The sequence below is a fragment of the Oncorhynchus nerka genome, linkage group LG12, assembly GCF_034236695.1.
Source record: "Oncorhynchus nerka isolate Pitt River linkage group LG12, Oner_Uvic_2.0, whole genome shotgun sequence".
Lineage (NCBI taxonomy): Eukaryota > Metazoa > Chordata > Actinopteri > Salmoniformes > Salmonidae > Oncorhynchus > Oncorhynchus nerka.
Window position 1 is genome coordinate 18,871,197 of NC_088407.1, and position 24,233 is coordinate 18,895,429.

A 24,233-nucleotide genomic window follows, 5' to 3' on the forward strand; every position below is an offset into this window, starting at 1 on the left:
CCTCGGGGCTAATCAATATCAAACAGGACAGAGCTTCATCCGTGAGGCATAAAGCCAACTGCAGTGCCCTTTCTTCATCCGACCACCCCTAAAATGAGCTAACAGTTCAAACTGAGCATGAAAAGCTTCCCAATCCGCCTTACCGGAATACTTCGGGGTCTTAACAGATACGGACGCAGCCGGGAACTGGGCGCCGCCATGTTTGTTTACATCCTGAGCCCCAGATTCCTCGTCACGCCGCGGCCGACGTCGCCACTTCGGTCCGCCCACCAGAATCCGCGCGAAATACACTCGACGAAGCACTCATGCCCGCTTCAGCCACCATCACTCTAACGTCCTCCCTCAAGCGGCCTCTGCGCTCCGACGCCCTGGCGATCTCCTCAGACAGAACCCCCGACGTCCATTCACACGCACCTCCTTGGCCATAATCGTCCCCTACCTCCACCTTCACTTTCGGATTCCCTCGAAGCATTTTCAATCCCCGTTCTCACCTACGGTAGCTAGCCACATAAGTCAGCTAGCTAGCTGGCTAACTTGTATCAACGTTTTTACTTCTGACACCAATGTAATGACCTGACTAGATCATAAATGAACAATTGTCCAGACAGAGGCTTGAGTTTGCGAATTGACGGTTTATTGAACCAACTTTACACAGGCTACTGTTTGGGCCGTAGCACACGCCAAATAGATAACAGATAACCCACAATCCAACCGTGACCTTCTCTTGTGAAGCCCAGATGTAAGAGAGAGAGAACAAAGGCTGAACCTGGTCTTAACTTCCAATGCCCAACCCCCCCTCCACGCCACTCCGCCAACCACCAGGATGCCCGGCATCAGAACATTCCAGGCATTCCCGTGATTGGCAGATAGCAGGTTGATTGACATGTCGGACCCCGCGAACACCGGGTACTGGTCAGTACAACACAACCACCTCCTAGCCTAGCACATAACACACAGCTGTCTGTGCGGGTCGCTACAGTATATATACTTTTTTTCTACTGTATTATCGACTGTATGTGTTGTTTATTCCATGTGTAACTCTGTGTTGTTGTATGTGTCAAACTGCTACGCTTTATCTTGGCCAGGTTGCAGTTGCAAATGAGAACTTGTTCTCAACTAGCTTACCTGGTTAAATAAAGGTGAAATAAAAAATAAATAAAAACATTTTATCAACTAGTCTTTGTGATATTAGGCTACTAGGGTTCTTACTTTGCGTTTTGGTGTACTTAAAAATGTCCGTCTTTTTACTGTCATTTTTCTACCTGGCTGGCTGGACACACACATAGTGTGTAGGTTATTTACAGTAGGAGATGGGCTTCTATCATCTATTAGCTTCTATCATTCTATAATGGGCTTCGATCTACAAGGAAGCGAGCTGGTCAGCTAGCAAATGTGAACGGATTGCAGTGACAAGGGTTGACAGCTGTATGTATGAGTTCACCATTTACACAACGTAAGCTGCAACATTTTGTAATTTTAATATAGTTTATGTTGTCATTTTATATTTGCTGGCTTCCCACAATAGCTGCATTTGCAGAGCTAGCGAGCACCAATTCCGTTTCTGTGGTGTTTGTTATAATCTTTGCTATCTTCGGTTTACTCCAAGATCGGCACACAGGTGCTTCAAAGTCCCCCAGCGACAATTTAGCTTTTGCAACGAGACCATTTAAAGACATATAAGACAATGGTATCACAGGGACTTAGAAGCACTACAGCTGCATGCTGATCTTGGATCCAACCATTGTGAGATAAAGGGCGGGGGTCGCAATTTGTGAAACGTAAAAACGCGCTATTAAGTGTCTATAATCAGCACAAGTGGTTTCATTGCGTATTATTAATATTATTGAAATTAAATAGTTATGTTAACAGTGATATATTGGGGGGAACAAATCCATTTTTTCCGCAGGATAGGGAGAGTCGTGCCCCCCTTAAAATCCTATGGTTTAGATACAGTATTTGGTGGGCCAATTCTATTCACGTTAAGTAATAGTATTTTTCAAGAGTCAATTCGCCTGTAAACAGAACATTACCTTAGGCTTGTTTAACTTCCATTATTGGGCTACAATAACGTATACTTTGACATTTGTGGAACCTGGCCTGAGGAACCCGTCCGTAAAAACGCTTCTTGGTAGAGTGTGCGCATAGAATTACATATAACTTTAACGTACCTCTTAGGGGGTGGGGCGGTGGATATTTAGCTACTTTGGGTTGGGCTGCGCAACCAGGGGACTTTCCTCTTTCAGTTTACAGAAAGACACGTCTTTTGTGAGAAGCGAAGGAAATATAGAGGTCTGATACATGGAGAAAGGTGGTAAGTCAGAGGAAGTAGATTTTCTGCGTTATTTGCTAAAACTAGTCAGTAGCCTACAACTGAATTGTGTCATCAAAACCTCCGAACTGTTGAGTTGACTGGACTATATCGGCATGCTGGAGCGAATCTACTCTAGGATACAGTTTGCCAGATGCACGTGTCTATTACCACCTTAAATTGTAGTTGAACCATGTGCACCTTTGTAAAGGAGAGCTCGACATGTGCGCAATAGTTACCAGTAGTAAAATAGGGCAGGGTCATGCGTTTTCATTTTCAGCCAGAGGGAGGGTTTCTTATTTGTATTATATTTTTGAGTCCATGGGAGGGTAATGTAATTTGCAATCGATTAAATGTCATATCGCTCATTTGAGAATGAGTGGCTTATTATTATTATTATTACAATATCAAGTGCGCCTAGTGTGGTCTCCATAAAATGATGCATAGCCTATACTATAGGCCCCCTCAAACTCAAACCTGAACCTCGAAGCCAGTTCCGCTGCATTTTTCATTGGCCCCTTTACTCAGGGATTGATTTAGACCAGGGACACCTGGTGGGTGCAATTAATTATCAAAATACAACAGAAAACCAGCCAGCTCCTGACCTCGTAGTGTAAGAGTTGAATACCCCTGCTATCGACCTAGGCTATGCGAAGAGCGTGCTCAGAGAAACACAGGGCAAAGTTATATTTCTAAGAAAATGTACTTCCTTTCCGAGTGATTGCGGCGCACTGATGGTGTAGGCTATATAAAACTAGGCCACACTTCATTACATGTTGCAACTGATAGGCGTTCCTTATCCTGAACCCCGGCCTACCCTGCTCTTGCTGATGGAAGCCCCTTTCTGCTGCAAAGACTGTGCTGTGTACGGAGGCACTTCAGGAGTCGAGTCAATTTGTCCCAAATAATCTATATCTGTGCACGCAAACTAGGCCTACTGATGTCCCATTCGGTTTGAGAGGGAGAGCTTGAAGATGAGTTTAGGCTCCCGACTGGCGCAGCGGTCTGCATCTCAGTGCTAGAGGCGTCACTACAGACCTTAGTTCGGTTCCAGACTGTATCACAACCGGCCGTGATTGGGAGTCCCATAGGGCGACGCACAATTGGCCCAGCGTCGTCCGGGTTTGGCCAGGGTAGGCCGTCATTTGAAATAATAAGTTGTTCTTAATTAACTGACTTGCCTAGTTAAATTAAAATAAAAAATGAGGACCGGAGTTTTTATTATTTATTCCGGAACCCTAGTAGTTGCTGCCAAGTCAGCAGCTACTCTTCCTGGGGTTCAAAGCTTGCTACTGATATCATATATTTTATTAAAAATCAAATTAACCTGATTGATATAAAACGATGTATTACGACGCTTTAGCCCGCAATACTTTATCCTAAAAACAAGCTATAAAATGCCAGGGAAAGACGTGTCTCCGATGCATATGGGATTGGGATATTTTTGGTTTGTCCCTATGACATTCAGATGAAGCGTTACGACTTCTAATTGAGCTATTTTTATGCGAGGGAGCGCAAAAAAAGTTTTAAATTACAATCATTTCTCAAAGTTTGTAAGGACAGATTGAATATCGTTACAATATGAAATGCATCCTTCAATTGTAACGTCTGCCTATATGCCCACACATCTTGTCTCAAAAAAATGTTGTATTTTTAATAGGCCTACCCTCAAACACCAAGTTGGACATACTAATTTCAAGGTAGGCCATTATCACTGTCAATCGTTAATGATAATTCTTCACATTTTACCGGTAAAATGTCCAAAATGCGTCTGAATGGCAATAATTTGATCTCAATCAGTTTCATGGGAATGTGCTCTTGAAAAACTGTTTTGCGGGCGAATTAAAGCAAGTGCTGTTAACAAACTATTAGCATTTCTTGTAGGCATATTTTTTTCTACAATCAAAGCATAGCCTTCGCGCACGCAGGTTGTGTTTTGAAAATATTTGACTATTCAGCTTCAGATAAAAAATGACTGAGGTGTTTTTCGTGTAACATATTATAGGCATACTATGCTACAGTATGATTATTACATTCTGATCTGCTATGTAAAATACTAATGAATCATTATGTGATCTTGCAAGACATTAATTCACACTTTACTAAACGAACACCATTGCGAGACGTGATAATCTTCTATTTGTAATAATAAATCATGCGTAGAACTACTAGTAGGCAACATCTTTATGAGCTTTCTTTCTTTCTTTTTTACCAATTTGAGCGCCCTTCGAATCGTGGTGCTGAAGGGACAGCCACCCAGAAACAGTTGTGCATCTTTTTTGGCATTGTATGCATGTAAGAAAACTGTGGCAAGACATCAGTAGGTTTATAATTGAACACATTTATGAAGATTTTACACTATTGTGGAGAGATGTACTGTTTGGATTCTGTACATACAATAGAAATAAGCGCAATAATTTTTACGTAATTCATTTCATTATTCTTTTGGCCAAATTTCATATACACAAATGTACATTTACAAACAGAAAACCAAATTTTCGTACCCTACAAAAAGAAATCGAACTGTATTTTAAGACGGTTAAATGCTCTACTAACAAAAAAGCTGTTAGAATTGTAAGTATATGCATGTCCCTTAAGGTCCTTGTGTAATTGTAATGTGATATTGTACCCCCTAGCTCGATTGTCCATTGTTTGTAATCTATGTATGCTTGTGTTCCCTCATGTGCTTTATGTATTGATTTGATATTAATACAAAAAAGGGGGGAGGGGGTCCGTGGAGTTTAATCATCATGACAGACACGCAGTACATTTGAATAGTACATATCGTTGGTGTGATGATGTATTTGATGATAAGGTTCATGCGGTGGATCTGTTTGTCTGCATATGCAATAGAAGTGGTACGTTTCTGTAAGCTAACCACTCGGACAGTAGGGTGAGTGCAATACTGTTTTCGGCCCACTCAAAGTGGTCCCGTTGGTAATCTTTCAGATGTGAAGCTTTTCCCGCACTCGGAGCAGCAGTGTGGTTTCAGTCCGGAATGAAGGAGCTTTGTGTACGTTTAACTCTGTAAGACTCATCACCCCTCGGTTGCACGTGGTGCATCGGTGAGGTTCACTTCGTTCAACCGGTCTCTGCACACACGCCTTATGTAAATCATTCGTGCCACAGCCATAGAAAAAGAATACAGGGGGAAAACACGATTTAGGATATCTACAACTAGGCTGCTATAGCCTACACACTTATTATGTTTGTCATTCTATCGTTTTAATGGAATTAATTTTAGTGGTAATTAGGCTTAAATACACTGAACAAAAATATAAACACAACATGTTAAGTGTTGGTCCCATGTTTCTTGATCAGAAATAAAAGCCCCAGAAATGTTCTATATGCAAAATTGTATTTTTTCTCTCAAATTTGGGGCACACATTCGTTTACATCCCTATTAGTAAGTATTTCTTATTTGCCTAGATAATCCCTCCACCTGACAGGTGTGGCATATCAAGAGGCTGATTTAAAAAGCATGATCATTACACAGATGCACCTTGTGCTGGAGAGAATAAAAGGACACTGTAAAATGTTCCGTTTTGTCACACAACACAATGCCACAGATGTCTCAAGTTTTGAGGGAGCACGCAATTGGCATGCTGACTGCAGGAATGTCCACCAGAGCTGTTGCCTGAGAAATGAATGTCCATTTTCTACTATAAGCAGTCGTTTCTGTTCTGATATGTTGATCATTTGTATTTGCAGAATATCTACACTGTAAACTACCCCACACTGACACTGAGATGGATTCTCCCAGAGCCTCTGGACCAGATCCCCTTGTTGCTACGGTGGACACTGGGCAGATAACCAGTAAACCTAAATGGTCACAGGTTAAAACCGAGGATGGTGAAACGGAATGGGATTGTTTTCTGCAGGCGTACCTCACAAACCAAAAATGCCAAGATGGAGTGTTTGGGACTCTCTGGACATTTGCATCAATATGCCAGAGGAGGAGGACGCTGGGTTGGATCTTTTTGAAGACGAACCACATAATTCTGAATTGCTGTCGGACGTCGAGTGCGTCTCCAACAGTGTCTCCACTTCAGAGACAGGGACCAGTAGAGGGGACACAAGCCCTAAGACACAGAAGCACACATGGGGTCCTGACCCCCAGTATGGGAACTGCAGCACTATAAGTCCAATCGTGAATGTGTGAATATAAAACCTTCCAGAGAACATTGTGCAAGAACTGACCAACAACAGACTGACTCAAGTGAGTCAGTTGTTACCAAAAGCAGCCTTGTGATTGTTGAACTGGACAAGCGGGTCAGAATGGCTCCGGAGCAGTCATGTGACCAAAGTCAAAGGAATTGTACAGGTAGATATGACAAGGATCCATCTATCAGAGATATGCCCCGGTGTTATGTCCAGTGTGGGAAAAGACTAAGCAAGGCAGACATTTTGAAAATACAACAGCAAACTAGAATGCGAGGGAGACACAAATGTGACACCTGTGGGAAAACGTTCACCAAATCCACTTACTTAAAACTACACATCTTGACGCACACGGGAGAGAGGCCACACGGTTGTAAATTCTGTGGGAAACGGTTCACCCAGTCATCTCATTTAAACACCCACATGCGCAGACACACAGGACTGAAGCCATTTTCATGTCCTGTATGTGGGCAAACATTTATCGACTCAAAATCCTGCCAGATCCACCAGCGAACGCACACAGGTGAAAAGCCGTACCCTTGTTCTCAAAGTGGCCAGGCCTTCAGTCAGACCGGCAACTTAAAAAAAACACATGATGGCCTTCCATAGCACTGATGGTGCAGGGAAACCTCACCGATGCACCATGTGCGACCGAGGCTTCATGAGTCTTACAAAGTTAAATGTTCACAAGCTCCTTCATTCCGGACTGAAACCATACTGCTGCTCCGAGTGCGGGAAAAGCTTCCGACTTCAATCACATCTGAAAGATCACCAACGGGTTCACACAGTCGCCAAACCCTTCTCCTGCAATGTATGTGGCAGCAAGTTCTCCAACTACACCACCTGGTCCAGACACAAACAGATCCACACGGGCAACAAACCGCAGGAATGCTCGCAATGCGGGCTGAGGTTCCGATTTCTGGCCACCCTGAAGACGCACCAGCGAACTCACACCAAGGAGAAACCATACACTTGCAGTTTACCCGACTGTGGTAAACGGTTCAGTCATGCATTGAGTTTGCAAATACATTTTCGTACTCATACAGGAGAGAAACCATTTGCTTGTTCCACATGTGATTACAGAGCCGCGGACAAATCGTCGCTCAGAACCCACGAGAAGAGACACACTGGGGTGAAACCTTACTACTGTGATGAGTGTGGGAAGTCCTTTTTATTACCATATGAGCTTAATATCCATCAGAGAATCCACACAGGGGAGAAGCCATACCATTGTGACATATGCGGGAAAGATTTCACCCAGCTAAGTAACATGAAAACACATCAGCAAACACACATCAAGGAGAAGCCGTACGCTTGCAGTTTCCCTGACCGCAGTTAACAGTTCAGTCAAGACTTGAGTTTGGGAAGACATGTTCCGACACACACGGAAGAGAAATCGTTTGCGTGTTGAACGTGTGATTGCAGATCCGTGGACAAATTGTCACTCAGAACCCATGAGAAGAGACACGGGTGAAGCTTCACTACTGTGACGAGTGTTGGAAGTCCTTTTTTAAATTTGAAGTGGAGCTGGAAGTCCATCCGAGAATCCACACAGTGGAGAAGCCATACCATTGTGACATATGCAGGAACTATTTCGCCCAGCTAGGTAACATTAAAGGGCATCAGAAAACGCATCAGAAATAAATGAAGTTTGTATGCAGCAGGTGTAGCAGAGGGTTTGCTTTAATGCAATACTTTACAAGACACAAACAAAGCCACTCGTAAGAGTTTGTCATATTGATGCTTGGGAGGACACGCCTGCCCAGTACGGATGATAGAAACAGCTGTTATAAGCTGTTGAATAAAGCTTTACAATGTTATATATTTTGTATTTTGATTGACATGCTGATCACTGGTATTCCTTACCATCACTGACTTGTCATTCACATAGTTGCCTAAATTAAGTCATTACATTTTTCTTTAAAATCTTTCCTTTATATATTTTCTTGTCTCTAAATAAATAAATACAATTCTAATCAAACTCCAACCCACCATAAAAAAAGTGTTTTCTTTTAAACATTTGTGATTATTTTCACAAAGTCATTAACACACAAAGAAACAAAGTGAAATTGCCATCAGATTTCTGCCCTTTTTTAAGAAACATTTCACCACTCCTTCTTCATTCACCTATCAATGATTATAGGTGGTTTGTCAATGAATACTTCATCGATCAGGGATGATACAAGCTCCTCCAGGATGACATAGAAGGTGTCTTTGGTGCTTATCATAGCCCTCGTCAGCGATAACCCCTGTCTAGGAGTCTTGTCATCCGTGTCCTTTCCCCTAAAATTAAACTTCAAATGTATTCAGCTTCTCATTCACCCATCAATTCTCTGATTAGAAATGGCTCCTGCTCTTTCAGGATCTCTAAGAAAATATCTTTGCCTTTGGGGCCACATCCTTTCAGGGGCCCATCAAAGAGCTCCCTCATCTTCTTCTGTTTGGTTCTTTCAGATCTCACGTCACTGTAGCCATTGTCAGTGATGACTCCTTCAGGAGTCTGTCCAAGATGGGGCCTTGGCCTGGTAGAGCAGCAAGTCACAGTGTTCTTTCAGCGGAAAGCCAGATCTCACGAGAACTCCTTTTGGAGAGAAAGTTGGATGGAGGATCTTGACGTGGAAGCAGGTGACTTCATCCACTTGTTTTACGGACACACCACAGTCTTCTACATGTAGAACTCTCACTTTCTCTTTGAAGGAGGAATCATCACCTGCAGAGATAAAAACAGGCACATAAACATCAGGTTGACATCAACAACAAGGCTTTTTAAAAGTAGTTTGTATCAGTTATATTTTAGTTTTTTAAAATCTACGCCCATACCGAAACAGGCAAAATGTGGCAGATGCACTTCTTCCAGTTCTCCTGCAAGGATTGTGACGTCCAATAGGGGGCCTCCTTGCTTGTACCCCAAGCTTTTCATCATTGCACTGTGAGGTTCCCAGGAGCTGAATTGATACTGCAGACTGACATGGTCTTTACACACCCATCGGAGCCCTGATACTTTGCACTCGTAGCGCCCCGGGGGAGACATGCTAGGTACGGCATGAAAGAAGACAGAATGGATTTATTAAGTAAGTCATGTATTTAATTGTTTATCAGTAGTTGACAAACATAATAATAGTTACTTTACTTTGTTAAACTTTTCTGTAGATCCTCACATACTTGTATTTCCTACGTTTTTTACAAGTAGTTCAACAAATGCTATAAAGTCAGACTTTCTTTAAATAATGGATAGGAGGTTTATTCCATCTAGTTACTGTTATCTTAAAACAGAATTGTTGGATAGCAAAACTGAAAGCTTTTATCATTCTGTATATGGTGAGGGACTAATACATTCCAGGAGTGTACCTGAACATTGGGGCTTCTTCAGTGATGACCACAGGTTCAACCTGAACCCAGTTGGTAGACTCCTGAATAAGAGAACATTGATCTCTGATTATCACAGATGATCAAACTGTATTTACGACATCATTTTTAAAACATTGCAGTGTAAAATATGTACTTTGAAGGGTTTCTTTTCCTTCACTTTTGTAAACCTTATTCTATACATTTCTTTTTACTTGAATGAAGAATGGTTTCTGATTTGAACAATACACTCTTAGAAAAAAAGTAGCTAAATTAAACAATATAGGGTTCTTTGGTTGGTCCCCATAGGGGAACCCTTTTTTGTGCTAGGTAGAACCCTTTGCAGAGGTTTCTACCTAGAACCCTCTATGTAGGGTTTGTCATAGAACCCCCTGTAAATGGTTCTACCTAGAACCCTCTATGAATGGATCTACTTAGAACCCTTTTATTTTTGGAGGGTTCTTCCTTAGAACCCTCTATGAATGGTTCCACCAACCTTAACCAATGAAACTTTTTATGACAATACATTACATATATCATAAGGCCTTTCTTTGAATGCCTAGTTATACAATAACACAGTGGTGGTAGGAAACTCCTGGTTTACAGGCCACAGCAGGCCTGCAAGTCACATTATGCTCACTTGCAAAGTGATGTGTAATTCTAATTGGAATCCAGCCAGAGTGAGGATATCCAACAATTCTAATTTGTATCACCCACAACCTGCATTCAGAATAACTGTCAGGATAGGGAATATTGATAAATGAGACTAAATCTAAACTTGAACAACCATCCCAGTAACGGGTGCAATAAGTCCAAGGACTAACAGACTGTATTAGTTTAGGAAAATGTATGTTATTTATCTTTTTGTAGCACAAGATTAATCAACCAGTCAATGTACATGCAATAACACAGGTTTTGAAACAAACAATTCTTAAAATCAACCGGCAATAGAATATGCTGGGAAAAACACTGCTCAAAAAAATAAAGGGAACACTAAAATAACACATCCTAGATTTGAATGAATGAAATATTCTTATTAAATACTTTTTTCTTTACATTGTTGAATGTGCTGACAACAAAATCACACAAAAATTATCAATGGAAATCAAATTTATCAACCCATGGAGGCCTGGATTTGGAGTCACACTCAAAATTAAAGTGGAAAACCACACTACAGGCTGATCCAACGTTGATGTAATGTCCTTTAAACAAGTCAAAATGAGGCTCAGTAGTGTGTGTGGCCTCCATGTGCCTGTATAACCTCCCTACAACGCCTGGGCATGCTCCTGACGAGGTGGTGGATGGTCTCCTGAGGGATCTCCTCCCAGACCTGGACTAAAGCATCCGCCAACTCCTGGACAGTCTGTGGTGCAACGTGACGTTGGTGGATGGAGCGAGACATGATGTCCCAGATGTGCTCAATTGGATTCAGGTCTGGGGAACGGGCAGACCAGTCCATAGCATCAATGCCTTCCTCTTGCAGGAACTGCTGACACACTCCAGCCACATGAGGTCTAGCATTGCCTTGCATTAGGAGGAACCTAGGGCCAACCACACCAGCATATGGTCTCACAAGGGGTCTGAGGATCTCATCTCGGTACCTAATGGCAGTCAGGCTATCTCTGGCAGGCACATGGAGGGCTGAGCGGCCCCCCAAAGAAATGCCACCCCACACCATGACTGATCCACCGCCAAACCGGTCATGCTGGAGGATGTTGCAGGCAGCAGAACGTTCTCCACGGCGTCTCTAGACTGTTACGTCTGTCACATGTGCTCAGTGTGAACCTGCTTTCATCTGTGAAGAGCACAGGGCGCCAGTGGCGAATTTGCCAATCTTGGTGTTCTCTGGTAAGCACAACCCCCACCTGTGTACGTCGGGCCCTCATACCACCCTCATGGAGTCTGTTTCTGACAGTTTGAGCAGATACATGCACATTTGTGGCCTGCTGGAGGTCATTTTGCAGGGCTCTGGCAGTGCTCCTCCTTGCACAAAGGCGGAGGTAGCGGTCCTGCTGCTGGGTTGTTGCCCTCCTTCGGCCTCCTCCACATCTCCTGATGTACTGGCCTGTCTCCTGGTAGCGCCTCCATGCTCTGGACACTACGCTGACAGACACAGCAAACCTTCTTGCCACAGCTCGCATTGATGTGCCATCCTGGATGAGCTGCACTACCTGAGCCACTTGTGTGGGTTGTAGACTCCGTCTCATGCTACCACAAGAGTGAAAGCACCGCCAGCATTCAAAAGTGACCAAAACATCAGCCAGGAAGCATAGAAACTGAGTAGTTGCCTATAATTTCCACCTGTTGTCGATTCCATTTGCACAACAGCATGTGACATTTATTGTCAATCAGTGTTGCTTCCTAAGTGGACAGTTTGATTTCACAGAAGTGTGATTGACTTGGAGTTACATTGTGTTGTTTAAGTGTTCCCTTTATTTTTTTGAGCAGTGTATGATATTGATGGGTGTGGTTTTTAATGTTATACTCTACATAGAGGAAAAATGACAACCACTCAACTGGTTATTAATATCAACACTGGGGTTATTTTACACCACTATGTCAGTTACATGTCAAATGATAAAAGGGAATACCAGATATATGCACAAATATTCCCATATAGGTTTACTCACACCTATCTTTTTAAACTCCTGAAGTTAAAGTTTAAACACAAATGTCCAGGCACTATGTAAAATAAAAATTTACAATAAATAAACTCATTCAGATTCAGAAGGGGTTCTGTGTAGAAGGTTTCTTGCCTTCCAAAGAAACCTTCTTGCCTTAAAAAAAATCTAAATATACTTTTCTTCCAAAAATGGTTCTTTGCATGTTAATGGTTTTACGTAGAACCCTTTGCCTTACAAATATCCATTGTCTCCCAAAAAGGGTTCTTCAGATGACAAGGATTGTTGGTAGAACCCTACCCCTCCACAAATAACTATTTTATAATCCTGCTGTCAATTGGGTAATTGCATCTGAAAATGGAGCAAAATGTTTTGGATTTTCCCACCATATTTTCTTATTTTTCCTGAAAACAATTTACATTCATGAATTCCGAGCACAGTCAACATAGGTGGTGGTAAAGAATTTGGATTTGTCAAACACTTATCTACTACTATTGTACTCACCATGACATTGGCACATGTTGCGCAGCTTCTCACGGGCTCTGGGGACAGACATATCATTCAGAAAATCAAGTACACAAAGTACTAACCACTGTGTTAATACAGTCGTGGCCAAAAGTTTTGAGAATGACACAAATATACATTTTCACAAAGTCTGCTGCCTCAGTTTGTATGATGGCAATTTACATATACTCCAGAATGTTATGAAGAGTGATGAGATGAATTGCAATTAATTGCAAAGTTCCTCTTTGCCATGCAAATGAACTGAATCCCCCAAAAACATTTCCACTGCATTTCAGCCCTGCCACAAAAGGACCAGCTGACATCACGTAAGTGATTCTCTCGTTAACACAGGTGGGAGTGTTGATGAGGACAAGGCTGGAAATCACTCTGTCATGCTGATTGAGTTCGAATAACAGACTGGAAGCTTCAAAAGGAGGGTGGTGCTTGGAATCATTGTTCTTCCTCTGTCAGCCATGGTTACCTGCAAGGAAACACGTGCCGTCATCATTGCTTTGCACAAAAAGTGCTTCACAGGCAAGGATATTGCTGCCAGTAAATTTGCACCTAAATCAACCATTTATCGGATCATCAAGAACTTCAAGGAGAGCGGTTCAATTGTTGTGAAGAAGACTTCAGGGCGCACAAGAAAGTCCAGCAAACGCCAGGACCGTCTCCTAAAGTTGATTCAGCTGCGGGATCGGGGCATCACCAGTACAGAGCTTGCTCAGGAATGGCAGCAGACAGGTGTGAGTATATCTGCAGACACAGTGAGGCAAAGACTTTTGGAGGATGGCCTGGTGTCAAGAAGGGCAGCAAAGAAGCCACTTCTCTCCAGGAAAAACATCATTCTGCAAAAGGTACAGGGATTGGACTGCTGAGGACTGGGTTAAAGTCATTTTCTCTGATGAATCCCCTTTCTGATTGTTTGGGGCATCCGGGAGAAGGCAAGGTGAACGCTACCATCAGTCCTGTGTCATGCCAACATTAAAGCATCCTGAGACCATTCATGTGTGGGGATGCTTCTCAGCCAAGGGAGTGGGCTCACTCACAATTTTGCCTAAGAACACAGCCATGAATAAAGAACGGTACCAACACATCCTCCTAGAGAAACTTCTCCTAACCATCCAGGAACAGTTTGGTGATGAACAATGCCTTTCCCAACATGATGGAGCACCTTGCCATAAGGCAAAAGTGATAACTAAGTGGCTCGGGGAACAAAACATCGATATTTTGGGTCCATGGCCAGGAAACTCCCCAGACCTTAATCTCATTGAGAACTGTGGTCAATCCTCAAGAGGCGGGTGGACAAACAAAAACCCACAACTTCTGACAAACTCCAAGCATTGATTATGCAAGAATGGGCTGCCATCAGTCAGGATGTGGCCCAGAAGTTAATTGACAGCATGCTTGGGTGGATTGCAGAGGTCTTGAAAAAGAAGAGTCAACACTGCAAATATTGACTCTTTGCATCAACTTCATGTAATTGTCAATAAAAGCCTTTGACACTTATGAAATGCTTGTAATTATACTTCAGTATTCCATAGTAACATCTGACAAAACTATCTAAAGACACTGAAGCAGCAAACTTTGTGTAAATTAATATTTGCGTCATTCTCAAATCTTTTGGCAACGACTGTACAGTCTTAATTTCCTGGTACTCAAAGCAATGTAAAATCAATGATATGACAAATATCATAAGAATTATATTTAGTGCTAACAATAATCTCCATGATTAAATACTCCCAGCGTTACTGTTTCTCCCGTGTAAATTGGTGGTGATGGGTTCTGAGTTCTAAACTTGAAAATATGAAGTATCTGTATTCATTTCACTGAGGGAGAGAGGGGAATGTAGAATGTTTACATTCAGTCAGAATATGTTATTGTTAGACATGAGGGATCCTATGGGAAGAAGAATGGCCACAGTCTGGTACAAGTCAACATGACAGTTGTGACTTGAGGAGAAGTGAGGAATTTGAGCAGAGGTCAGGTTAGGTCAGATGAAGTGAGGAAGAACAGATATCACTAAAATGCTGTCTAGCAACAGAGGTGTATTGGATGTTCAGAGGTATAAGGGTAGGATCATAGGAGGAAGGGTTAAATACCAGTGACTGTGTGAAGATGTCTTATCCTTTGGGTGATTAAACTTGGTTTGAGCTTTACTAATCGTCAGTGGGTTTGGAAGTCTCTTGTGTCACTCGTGTCAAAAACGTAAATGAACTTTAATGAGAGACAATAGAGATGAAAATGAGAAATATATGACTATACAGTAACTTTCTTACCGTCTTTGATCGATTTGATGTCAGGTACTTCCAACATTTTACGAGGTACCTCCCCTGTCATCCTATCTGAATGGGAGAAATGTCTGTGATGGGATGGGTAATGTATGCCATAGGCCACAGGACCTCTAATGGTGAAGCCAAGGTAGAAGCAGACGTCTCCAGACTTCCAAACTTTGCTTTGTTGGTCGGCACAGACTTCAATCTCCTTGCCATCAACACGCGCAAACACCCTGTGCTGTCTAACCACTCCATTGACTGGAAGAAGAAGGTCCTGGACACTGGGTTCTCTCCACACCTCACCACTGCTCCACTTTTGATCTATAGTGTCTGTCCTTGCCTCTGGCCTTGCCATTTGATTCTCCTCTACGAATAGGTTGTCTATTTTTGATCTATGAACCAATCTGCTCAAACCCTCACCCTTTCCCAGGAAAATAAGGGGGCGAAGGTACCTTGAGCGAAGATGTTTCTTGTATGTGTTGTTGTAGGAGTCTTGCATCTCAATAATACGTTTATTGAGGTCAATATTGAATGCTATTTTCTTATGCTCCTCGGGCCAAAACAGCAAAAGGACTAAGAAGTAAAACTCTGGGGTTTGGTTACTGAGATTAGCCACTAGATGTCTCTCCAGAGTGCTTCTTAGGATTGGCAAAGGGGTAAGCACTGGAGATGCTGCTTCAACTTTGCTTAAGATGATGTTGGCAAGGATGAAGTTTTGGGAAGCTTGATTCTCACCACCACCATCTTTATTTTTTTCACATTCCTGTATTTCCTCCCACAATTCTGTTATTCGGCTCAAGTTAGATTCATCATAGCCCTTATCAAGACAGCAAAGCAGTCCAGGGAAAGTAATGGCCATTTCTTCTTTGAGCTTCTGGAGGGGTACATCTATTGCAGACTCTGAGTGTATAGGTGTACATGTCCCCACGTATTTGCAGTAACAGTTCTTGACATCAGTCTGAAAGTAATTTGGTTCATTTATTTTCATGCTGGGCTTGGAGTACGTCAGGTAACCATCAAAAAACTCAAATTTCCTCTCCACCTCATCCCTGAGGTTGATGATGAGTGGCTTGTACTTGAAGAGCTTTTTCTCTCTGATTGGTATGAAAAAGGAGTCAGCAGATATTTCCATGGTAAGGACCTTTTGCCAGTTATTGTCAAGAGAGACAAGTGAGTCAAAAACGATGTTGGCAACCTGTAGATATCCAAATAGTCCTCTGTTGTTAAAGATGTGTGAGACTTTTGTCATACCATCATCTTGCATGTCTGCTCCTTGCTCATTTTCAGCAGCCCTTTCCACATCTTTGAAAGCCTCAAATGCCTTTACTGCCAGTTGCAAGATGTCTTGTGCAGAGATGGAAGGATCATGGACCCTGCTATTTAAATGTTTCTTGTATACTTGCCCCAGAGTGTCAGCAACAAATGAATTCTTAGGATCTCTGTCTTTTGCTATTTTTGCCCACTGCTCTGCTACACCATATTCCCCCATCCTAAGGTAAAAGAAACGAGCAAGAGCTTGAGGAAAAAATGGGTTTTGCGTGATTTTCTCTGAAGCTAATTGCAAAACAGATACACAATCGCTTTTGAATTCATTGGCTTCAATATCGTGAATCAACCTGGAAAACGTGTCTTTCCTCTCTTCTCCCATTTCCCTTTTCGTTGGCTTGTTTTGTAAAACACATACATATCCTGTATTCTGCTGATGGTCCACTGTGATTTCCCTCTTAGTTAGCATGTCTTTGATGACAGGCATCAAATGTTGCTGCACCTCTTCTCCACAAAAGTCAGTCAGAAAGTTCATTGCTGTATCACTCCTGGTCAAACCTGCTGTAGCCAATACCTTAACACACTGCTGTGCAATCAGTGGGTGAGCCATGCGGACGTGCTTGTCTTGTCCCTGTTGTGAAGGGAATGTCACTATCAGATGAGTGAAAGGCTCCATTCGCTGCTCAAAGGAAGGGCCTCCATAAATGGGATCTGGAGGCCCCAGGAATGCCTGACAGTGAGACTGCAGAAGGTGGGATCCAGGGACGTAGGCATTCACCAGTGATAAGAATGCAAGAAGCTGTTTTTTTTTAGGTCTTCTTTTTTTCCTGACATCTAAAAAGGCACACGTTTCTTTAACATAATCTTCATTAAAGTTTTCTCGCATTATGTTAAAGCCATGAAACTGTTTGTGTTCATTGCTGTAGCTTCGACTGATCTCAATCTGTTTCTCCTCAAACTGTTGTTTCTCTGCTTCAGAAAGTTCCGCCCTGAGAATAACATGTCTTGATTTGTTATGGTCCTCTTGTTTGATAACTTCCTTACGCACACAGTTTAAAATGATGACCACAGGCATGTGGTTTGTAATGTTTCGGTCTGTAATCTCTTTCATGATGGCTTCCTGCAGATTCTCCAGAATACGCTCATCTTCCAGCAGTAAGAGCACAGTGTTCTGCTGGCCTTGGCTGCCTGCAGTGAAAAGGAGAATCACCTCCTTGGCGATAGCGGTGAAGTCTGAGGTAGGGCCTGTTAGAACAGCACATCTGAATGTTTTCCTCATATCCCAGAGCACCTGCTTGGCCAGAGTGGTTCCTCCGCTGCCTGGCTGATGCAGCAGATTCATGGTAGGTGTCAGGTCGCCCTTATGCCGTTTCTGAATATTTTCTATCAGCTCCGTGTACCCATCTCTTTTGATAAAGGGGGTTATTTTATCATCTGACGTTGCCCTTTCAGCCCAGCAGAAGTTAAGCCATTGAGGTGGGGCTCCTCTGTAAAAATCTACCTCAGTCTTTTTCGCTACTGCTGAGTCTATGTCCTCTTCTTCAAATTCATTTGCGTACAAAACATCCAGAAGTGAAAGGGAATCCCTGATTTGACTTCCAACATAAATTTCACGACCACGGGCATTGGACAGAGACGAGCCCTTGTTGTGTGCCATCTTTGTTGTCTCCCGTCCCAAGCTGAACCAGTTTTCTGAATATTAGTTGTTCTTCATGTGGTGGTATGGACTCTGAGAAAGGAGACAATAATGTTTCAGTAAAAATGTTGAAGGTCATTAATGGTTATAAACAAACGGTTGATTACAGTATATCTTTGACTTTTTTGGAGTTTCATTTATATAGCTGATGAGTTGGGCATTGGTTTGATTTATCTACTGACACTGCATGGAGCTGACAAATACAGACTGTGTTTTGCTTCTTGTTGCTACCCTCTAATAAATAGGCATCTATTGTAGCAACCCAACACCTAGCGACCTTGTGAAGAGGTTTGGATCTCTTCATGTAATGGCTAAGGTGTTGGGTTGAAAGTCGTGGGACCCGGGGTCATGTCCCAGGCAGGGCTACCCCCGAATTCGGTGCATTGGTGTCAGAAGTTAGATGGCATGGTATGGTTCACATCAGGCAATGATTCTTGTGAAAAGCAAACTCAAATTTTGTGAGTGTTTTGTAAAGAGCAGGGCAACTCTAACCAACATCTCCAATCTCATCCCATTGATTGGACTCCAGGTTAGCTGACTCCTGACTCCAATTAGCTTTTGGAGAAGTCATTAGCCTTGGGGTTTCCAACCTACACTGTGAACTTTTAAATGATGTATTCAAAATAGACAAGAGGAATACAATCATTTGCGTGTTATTAGTTTTAGCACACTGTGTGCGTCTATTGTTGTGACTTAGATGGTCAGATCAAAACTAGGGTGTAGATCAGCTTTTAAAATTGCAGATAGATTGTAGCTTCCATCAATGTAATTGTCTGCATCATTTCCAATCCCCATATCTTTTTTTGGTAATATATATATATATATATATATATATATATATACAGTATATCACAAAAGTGAGTACTCCCCTCACATTTTTGAAAATATTTGAGTATATCTTTTCATGTGACAACACTGAAGAAATGACACTTTGCTACAATGTAAAGTAGTGAGTGTACAGCTTGTATAACAGTGTAAATTTGCTGTCCCCTCAAAATAACTCAACACACAGCCATTAATGTCTAAACCGCTGGAAACAAAAGTGAGTACACCCCTAAGTGAAAATGTCCAAATTGGGCCCAATTAGCCATTTTTCCTCCCCGGTGTCATGTGACTCGTTAGTGTTACAAGGTCTCAGGTGTGAATGGGGAGCAGGTGTGTTAAATTTGGTGTCATTGCTCTCACACTCCCTCATACTGACTGGTCACTGGAAGTTCAACCAGGCACCTCATGGCAAAGAACTCTCTGAGGATCTGAAAAAAATAATTGTTGCTCTACATAAAGATGGCCTGGGCTATAAGAAGATTGCCAAGACCCTGAAACTGAGCTGCAGCACGGTGGCCAAGACCATACAGTAGTTTACCTGGACAGGTTCCACTCAGAACAGGCCTCGCCATGGTCGACCAAAGAAGTTGAGTGCACGTGCTCAGCGTCATATCCAGAGGTTGTCTTTGGGAAATAGACGTATGAGTGCTGCCAGCATTGCTGCAGAGGTTGAAGGGGTGGGGGTGTCAGCCCGTCAGTGCTCAGACCATACGCCGTACACTGCATCAAATTGGTCTGCATGGCTGTCGTCCCAGAAGGAAGCCTCTTTAAAGATGATGCACAAGAAAGCCCGCAAAACAGTTTGCTGAAGACAAGCAGACTAAGGACATGGATTACTGGAACCATGTCCTGTGGTCTGATGAGACCAAGATAAACTTATTTGGTTCAGATGGTGTCAAGCGTGTGTGGCAGCAACCAGGTGAGGAGTACAAAGACAAGTGTGTCTTGCCTACAGTCAAGCATGGTGGTGGGAGTGTCATGGTCTGGGGCTGCATGAGTGCTGCTGGCACTGGGGAGCTACAGTTCATTGAGGGAACCATGAATGCCAACATGTACTGTGACATACTGAAGAAGAGCATGATGCCGTCCCTTCGGAGACTGGGCCGCAGGGCAGTAATCCAACATGATAACGACCCCAAACACACATCCAAGTCGACCACTGCCTTGCTAAAGAAGCTGAGGGTAAAGGTGATGGACTGGCCAAGCATGTCTCCAGACCTAAACCCTATTGAGCATCTGTGGGGCATCCTCAATCGGAAGGTGGAAGAGTGCAAGGTCTCTAACATCCACCAGCTCCGTGATGTCGTCATGGAGGAGTGGAAGAGTGGCATCCTGTGAAGCTCTGGTGAACTCCATGCCCAAGAGGGTTAAGGCAGTGCTGGAAAATGATGGTGGCCACAAAATATTGACACTTTGGGCCCAATTTGGACATTTTCACTTTTGTTGCTAGCGGTTTAGACATTAATGGCTGTGTGTTGAGTTATTTTGAGGGGACTGCAAATTTACACTGTTATACAAGCTGTACACTCACTACTTTACATATTTCTGATCAATTTGATGTTATTTTATGGACCAAGAATGTGCTTTTCTTTCAAAAACAAGGACATTTCTAAGTGACCCCAAACTTTTGAACAATTTATTTTACAATAGTTATATATATATATATTTTTTTGTCCTGTCCTTCCTCTAACTTCCACCTTTCCCATCTATTGCTAATGTCCATCCAGTTTGATTTCTATTTGCCATATATTTGCTATTTCACAAAAGCTCTGAACCTATATACATTTTACAGACACAGTATATCTTACATTTGTTATCTTGTTGTTATTAGTCCGACCCTTCAGCTCAATTCAACACCTCCCATCTGTCTCTTAACACCATCCATATTGGATTTCTATTTGCCATATATTTTTCAACTTGCTCTGATACTTCACAAAAGTTCTGAACCTTTCTAATCTCATAGTTTCTACAGATTGTAAATTAATAAAGATATAATACTTTTAGCAAAAAGGTGTATAACAATGTCTTGGTTGCAAGAATTTTGTATAATTTAAATTGAAAAATTCTAAGTTTTGAATCCGGCATCGTTTTTCGTGTCAGTTTATAAATCATGTGCCATGGAATCGGTACTTTGAAAATATCTTCCCAACTATTTTGCAATCTATCTGGCACAGCTGTCCATTTTTTGGTTCTTAAATGAAACTGGTATATTAATCACAACCAATTCTGGTCTTTAATGCAGGGCTGACAGATAAGTTCCTCACTTTTCCTCCTTCCACTTGCCACTTCCATTTTTGCAGTAATGCTGCAATTAGTTCGTTGTAATTTTGGGTAGAGCAGACATTTCCATATATGTGTGTTAGATGCATGTGTGACATAACTCCACCAGTTCTATTTATGATATAATTTACAAAGATTATACTTTGTAAAAAAAAATTATCGAAAAATAAAGTTTTTTTAATCAATTAGTATATTTGAGTTTAATCACCATATTTGTTGTATTATTTGTTCTGTCTTTTCTGGTGGATTAAACTGAAATTGAAAACAACTTTCTATGGCTTGTTTAAAAATAACGCCCTGATCTGTTTCACCTGTTCCTGTGATTGTCTCCACCCTCCAGGTGTCGCTTATTATCCCTGGTGAATTTATCCCTGTGTTTCCTGTCTCTCTGTGCCAGTTCGTCTTGTATGTTTAGTCAAGTCAACTAGCATGTTTTTCCGCACTCCTTTACTATTCTCCTTTTTCTAGTCCTCCTGGTTTTGACCCTTGCCTGTTTTCTGGACTCTGTACCTGTCTGCCTGACCATTCTGCCTGCCATGACCACAAGCCTGTCTGCCACTCTGTACCTCCTGGACTCTGATCTGGTTTTGACCTTTAGCCTGTCCACGACCATTCTCTTGCCTACCCCTTTGGATTATTAAACATTGCAAGAATCCAACCATCTGACTCCTGTGTCTGCATTTGGGTCTCACCTTGCATCTTGATACATTGTAACTAATTTGCTAGAGAACCAGTTTGGATTTAAGTATAACTTTTGTATGACTGATGCCTTAAGTGAGAGGTCTAATGCTTTAATAATTTCTGCCCCGAATTCATATTCATTATATAAATAGGCCCTTTTAATTTTATATGGCTTGCCATTCTAAAAATAATGTATTATTCTTTACTCATTAATTTAAAAAACAGGACAGGCAGAGGTTCATAAACGGGTCAGAGTCTGGCAGGTACAGTACGGCAGGCAGGCTCGAGGTCAGGGCAGGCAGAATGGTCAGAACCGGAGAAACTAGGAAACAGAACTTGAGAAAGCAAGGAGACAGGAAAACACGCTGGTAAGACCTGACAAGACGAACTAGCAACAGACAAACAGAGAACACAGGTGTAAATACACTGGGAATAATGGGGAAGATGGGTGACACTTGGAGGGGGGTGGAGACAAGCACAAAGACAGGTGAAACAGATCAGGGTGCGACAATAATACAGTTTTGTATTGCTTGTAGGGTCAATAAGTTATCATATATATTTTCATAGAAATGTGGACCATCATTATTTGGACCGTATAGGTTATTGAGCCATATCTGTTTATGGTCCAATATCATATTTAAAATCACCAACCACCTTGAGGATCTGTTTGAACAATTTGCACATTTAGATCAGAATTACTGTTAATATCATCACCCTTTTGGAATTTATTTTCCCATGGGAGAAATATATTAAGCCCCCCAGTCCTTTTTCCACACAACTTCATCTAAAATGGTTGAATGAGTTTCCTGTAAACAATAGATCATATATTCCTTCTCTTTTTGCCAGGAAAATACTAACAGTCTTTTCTTATTATCTGCTAAGCCATTACAATTACAACTGGCTATACTTATTTCACCATTTACCATAATGAAACACAAGTTTCAAATCTATTTATCATAACATATGTTTGTAAACTCACTATTAAAAAGTACCATCGTGTTTGAGTGTCCATATAGCTGTACCATGACATTTGCATTGTTACTAAGTAAACCTTCAATTGGTCTCCACTATTCCACCTGTTAAAACCCCTCCCATCCCAAGTTGGGTTGTCATCCTAGTGACCGGCAGACCACCCCCGTCCCCCCGGATCCCAGGGCCCCCGAGAGATTGGGACCCCCTACAGGGGTCCTAAAATTCTAAATCAAATTGCTAAATTATCCATGGAATGACCATCTTAAAACAATTCCATATGTTAAGCTTAGCAAAAAAAAACTTAGACTTGTAGGGGTTAATTGCATTGTCCATGTCAAATAAATAAAATAAATAAAATTTGGCCCTGTCCATTTAGGTCAATTCCCTCGAGTGTAATGTTCATCAATCATTTTATAATTCTTCATGTTGTCGACTAATGGCTCAATTCAATCCGTAATTCTGAAGTTCTGCATTACAGCATGATTTGAATTTAAAGGCGATGTTCCCGTGTTCGTGGAGACTACATTCAGGCTAAATGCTGCATGAGTCGGCTCAACCACAAATTACTTTTACATTTCAAGTGCGATATAGCACTGAACTTCAGCAATACAAATGTATACCAATACAAAACGGAAAATACTGGCATTGTCCTTACCTTTTTCTGTTTCAAGACGGTTCTATCTTTTTGTGGGAATCACAGGCGAATCTGCAAAGGAAAGCATGATATCACAGTTACATTATCTGTAAAACTTCAGAGAATCAATGACTTTTTTTCTGAAATAAGGATAATCTGAAGGTACGACCTTTGTATTGCATTTTCTGGTTAATACTGTAGGTTGCTAAGTTATTACCTGTCTTGGCTCTTGAAATGCAATGACTGACCCTGGATGATGTGTCCTTTTATAGTCAAATTTGAGTTGAGCCACCCACATTCAAACCGGTTCAGGTTGATGTTTTCCCCCTGTGTAGTTAGTCTCTATGCATCAGTCTGTGCCAAGTTTCCAAGGTAAACGGTATGACCTGGACAAATTAGATGCCAGTGATGAAGATGTCATTGTTAACTTAAGTTACATTTCACTGTAAATGAAACCGAGTTGGATGGTTGTAAATGGTGCTTTGTTTCTGTACAGCAGTATCACAGGGAGATGCATGAAGGTATACATGTATTTCCAACGAAAATATGAAAGTTCCTGACTGTATAGCTTACTGGAGCCACAGCCATATCAAGGGTAGAAAATATGGTTCCCTGATCAATTTGTTATAATACTGTATTTTTTATGTTTTTCCGGGGACTTGGA

At 41.9% G+C, this 24,233-nt stretch overlaps 1 protein-coding gene and 1 long non-coding RNA gene across 2 annotated transcripts; one reads left to right on the forward strand and one right to left on the reverse strand.

Moving 5' to 3' along the window:
• The first annotated feature begins 1,995 nt into the window (after positions 1-1,995).
• On the forward strand, positions 1,996-8,456 carry LOC115115247 (uncharacterized). The gene is made up of 2 exons (XR_003861338.2): positions 1,996-2,311; positions 6,020-8,456. It is a non-coding gene; the product is annotated as an uncharacterized LOC115115247 (long non-coding RNA).
• LOC115115246 (sterile alpha motif domain-containing protein 9-like) lies at positions 8,315-23,644 on the reverse strand. Its single transcript, XM_029643744.2, has 6 exons — positions 23,591-23,644; positions 15,219-18,210; positions 12,940-12,977; positions 9,818-9,879; positions 9,290-9,501; positions 8,315-9,179 (listed from the first exon to the last, which is right to left on the reverse strand). The coding sequence occupies exons 2-6, from the start codon at positions 18,136-18,138 to the stop codon at positions 8,962-8,964; spliced, it is 3,450 nt and encodes a 1,149-aa protein (XP_029499604.2). The 5' UTR covers positions 18,139-18,210; positions 23,591-23,644; the 3' UTR covers positions 8,315-8,961.
• Positions 23,645-24,233: the final 589 nt, after the last annotated feature.

Bases quoted from the DNA above. Each gene is read 5' to 3' on its own strand.
- LOC115115246 (XM_029643744.2), bottom strand. From the start codon at position 18,138: ATGGCACACAACAAGGGCTCGTCTCTGTCCAATGCCCGTGGTCGTGAA. The intron at 9,502-9,817 runs GTACACTCCTGG...TGCCGTACCTAG, and splicing joins GAAGAAGCCCCAATGTTCAG to CATGTCTCCCCCGGGGCGCT. The intron at 9,180-9,289 runs GTATGGGCGTAG...TTATCTCTGCAG, and splicing joins GCCACATTTTGCCTGTTTCG to GTGATGATTCCTCCTTCAAA.